Source organism: Wyeomyia smithii, chromosome 1, assembly GCF_029784165.1.
Source record: "Wyeomyia smithii strain HCP4-BCI-WySm-NY-G18 chromosome 1, ASM2978416v1, whole genome shotgun sequence".
Taxonomy (NCBI): domain Eukaryota; kingdom Metazoa; phylum Arthropoda; class Insecta; order Diptera; family Culicidae; genus Wyeomyia; species Wyeomyia smithii.
The window spans coordinates 182,560,659-182,563,558 of NC_073694.1; the positions used below are offsets into that span (position 1 = coordinate 182,560,659).

At 42.2% G+C, this 2,900-nt stretch overlaps 1 protein-coding gene across 2 annotated transcripts; it reads right to left on the bottom strand.

Annotated features, from left to right (window-relative positions):
* Positions 1–263: 263 nt before the first annotated feature.
* LOC129731374 (uncharacterized) lies at positions 264–2,450 on the bottom strand. Of its 2 annotated transcripts, none has more exons than XM_055691307.1 (5): positions 2,336–2,450; positions 1,981–2,208; positions 1,828–1,916; positions 1,318–1,767; positions 264–1,259 (listed from the first exon to the last, which is right to left on the bottom strand). In XM_055691307.1, exons 3-5 carry the CDS (start codon positions 1,896–1,898, stop codon positions 1,091–1,093), a joined length of 690 nt encoding a protein of 229 aa, XP_055547282.1. In that variant the 5' UTR covers positions 1,899–1,916; positions 1,981–2,208; positions 2,336–2,450; the 3' UTR covers positions 264–1,090. The 2 variants fall into 2 exon arrangements, with proteins under 2 accessions (XP_055547282.1, XP_055547292.1); XM_055691317.1 differs by having other exon boundaries at positions 1,978–2,208.
* Between the last annotated feature and the right edge of the window lie 450 nt (positions 2,451–2,900).

A 2,900-nucleotide genomic window follows, 5' to 3' on the forward strand; every position in this document is an offset into this window, starting at 1 on the left:
AAGTTGAATTTGTTCTTTGTGTATAAGTGTTTTCGTGTACTAGGGATTATTTCATTGGAGTTTTTGTATTTGAATCACCTTGGTCTTGGTCTGGGTCATTTGAACAATGTTCATTTTCAAAACAAATTATCATTTTTATGCAACCTAGCACCTCTAAATAATACTGCTCTAACCAAACCTGCAAAAAATCGGAATTTGGGACATTTCTTTCGAAAAAGTGGACAATTCTTGTTCTTGCCAAAGTTTTGCAGTTCATACATTTATCATAGTATTTACAATTGCGATTTTTCTAAAACCTGTACCCGTTTCTAAGAAACCTCGCAATAGTTAGTGGATCCCCTTCGTAACGTATATTTATTAATTTATTTTTGTTTACTTAAATAAAGATTTCCGTCGAAAATTTTACAGCAACTCTAGAGTTATCAGGCATTTCACATCAAAGCTACCACCACCGGCACCATTCACCATTTGTTCGAATAGCAAAACTAGTCTTCAAAGAAAATATTTTATCGTTCTTTTCTGGTCAAAGGTGTTCGTAGTAACGTCGCTACCCTCATCTCGAATCATAGTCAAAAAGCTGTCGGGAAGGAATGTTCCCGAAATAGAGGGCCTTTCGGTCAGTGTTCTTCAACTTTTGGAACGCGAAAAAAGATGATGATTTCGACATTTCTGCCGCCTCTCTTTGAACGATCGGTCGATGACACGACCGAGCACGAAATTTAGTTTTTCCCAGCCATCCAAGGAGGCCGAAAATTCTTGAAATACTATTTCCCGTGCTCCAGAAGCAATCGTATCGTAGTAATCGGGTTGTGTGTCATCAACTTGAGAGAGGTGTTTACTGTTTGTGTGATTCATGGTTAATTCGTTGCGCGCGTGGGTTAACGAATGAATCGTGAATGTGTTCGGGTTTGAAGGACAAATATAAAAGAAACTAGAAGCTGTTGTATGACGATCCATTGTAAGATCCCTAGTTGCGATCTGCTATTAATAGCATAATGAGTAGGTTATGGCTATTATAGTCAAATATTTGTCATTTGTTGCCGCGTCTCTCAAAAATTTACATGTTGTCCGATATTCCGCAGTACTCAACTTAGTTTCCCCCTAGAGGAAACATTTTCTTGAATACTTGTAGCGCAGATTGCCTATCCAAGGGACAAGTTTTGTACAGATCGTCACAGGACCGCGCGCTCTGTTGTTTACCGTTTTTGATGGCCTCCCTAATTGCGGTTCCATCAAGCATGTAGTCCACCAGAGAATTCCTATTGGAACAGTTAGTTATAAAATTACATCCTCATGGCACCTCACTGAGAAACTTACTCCGATAAAGCCAGAATCATGTGTTCGATTTGATCGGCCGTTCCCACCTGCATGTGGTAATCGGAGGACCGCACGTAACTGCAGATTGCTTTCTGCATACAAGAACCCGAGTCAATGTTGTTCTGCGCCAGAAAATCGTCCACCTTGTTCAGCATTTCAGTTACTCCAGTAAGATCGTTCGAATCGGCACTTCGGTAGTGGCCTCCGTAGCCCCCACCTCCGAAAGCACTGACTAATTTGGGCAGGATAAGCAGTGCTCCTATCCCGACTAAAGTGCCGAGAACCACTCCACCTAGATCGATTTTCAACGGAGCGTAGCCTCCTACCCCGGAACTAGAATATCCATAGCCGTTAAGGCCTCCATAACCGGTGGTCAGTCCCAGCCGCTGGTTGCGATCGCTTGCCGACTCGCTAGAAAACGATGTCTCGTTCGGGCGGCGCCAGTTTGTACTGTAAAATGTTTTTTTTTTGTGACGAAATTCAGTTCTCATTCTAACAACTGTTGCATACCTTTGAGCAAAAGCAAAATTCAACGTCGCTAAGGCAACGATCACACCCACTGTCACTTGCTTACGGAACATCACTTTTTCTGCAGGTCACTGTAAAAATTCAATTTTTTGTTTGTCAAATCAAAAACACAGAAAATCTAAAAAATATCACCACCGTTTTCCGAAGTCAAGAATTAAACTGAAATAAACGAAAGCACCAACAGCAATGATCGTAATTCCCTAATCAATTCACGTTTTATATGAAAATCATGTCACAGTTGGTGCCTTTCAAACAATAGACCCCAAATCTGATGGGGTAATCCTTTGTGCACCTTGTGGGTCCTCTGTTTGCTTGCGGCGGCCTTCCATCTTCCTGGTGGGAGTTCAGTGCCATCGTCTATCGCTGGAAAAGTGTTCGTTTATTGTTAGCCAACTCAAGTCTCGTCAGGAAAGGGAACAACTCCAAACATCGTCGTCGTCATCATCATCATCTTCGGAATCCTTCTAGCATGAAATTTGTCAGCACTTACCTAGTGCAATTGTCACGCTACCACACCGCCTAGCGCGTCTGCCGTTCCGATCGCAGGCGGCGGCGACCTTCAGTTGCGTTCGCCTATGTCTTGCACCGCAAAGCAGGCGAATTGAATTACGGCTGCGTTAGATGGCCTGGTTGTGTTGTATCAATGCACAATTTACGTTGAATTGTGTACAAATTTGCATTGTTACGTCTTAAGCACAAGCTCGTTTATGTCACATTATGAGGAAGCATCCCGCGCACATGTAGAGTATGATGAAATTTTTACTCTTCGAACCGCTTATTATGCAAGCGACGAGGGGGACTGTGTTAGACCCGAATATATACTAGTTTGGGGCGTTTCATGGAAACTTGGATGGACATGAAAAATTCGCGATTTATCCAATGACGATGGTCAAAATCCATTCAGTAGCAACGTGTTTACTGGTAGCGGTAAATGCGGGGGATTGGCTAGACCCACTCATAATCCTGTGAAATTTCGTGGGTGTAAAGAAAATGTCACTCTTGTTTTTGTTTGATTATGACCGAATCTTACACTTGTAAGAAAAATCAATTCGAAA

What these genes read in the sequence shown, in the direction of transcription:
- LOC129731374 (XM_055691307.1), bottom strand. Translation starts at nt 1,898, where the DNA reads ATGTTCCGTAAGCAAGTGACAGTGGGTGTGATCGTTGCCTTAGCGACG. An exon ending in AATTTTGCTTTTGCTCAAAG is followed by an intron (nt 1,768 to 1,827) that starts GTATGCAACAGT and finishes AACATTTTACAG; the next exon opens with TACAAACTGGCGCCGCCCGA. An exon ending in ATGATTCTGGCTTTATCGGA is followed by an intron (nt 1,260 to 1,317) that starts GTAAGTTTCTCA and finishes CTGTTCCAATAG; the next exon opens with GAATTCTCTGGTGGACTACA.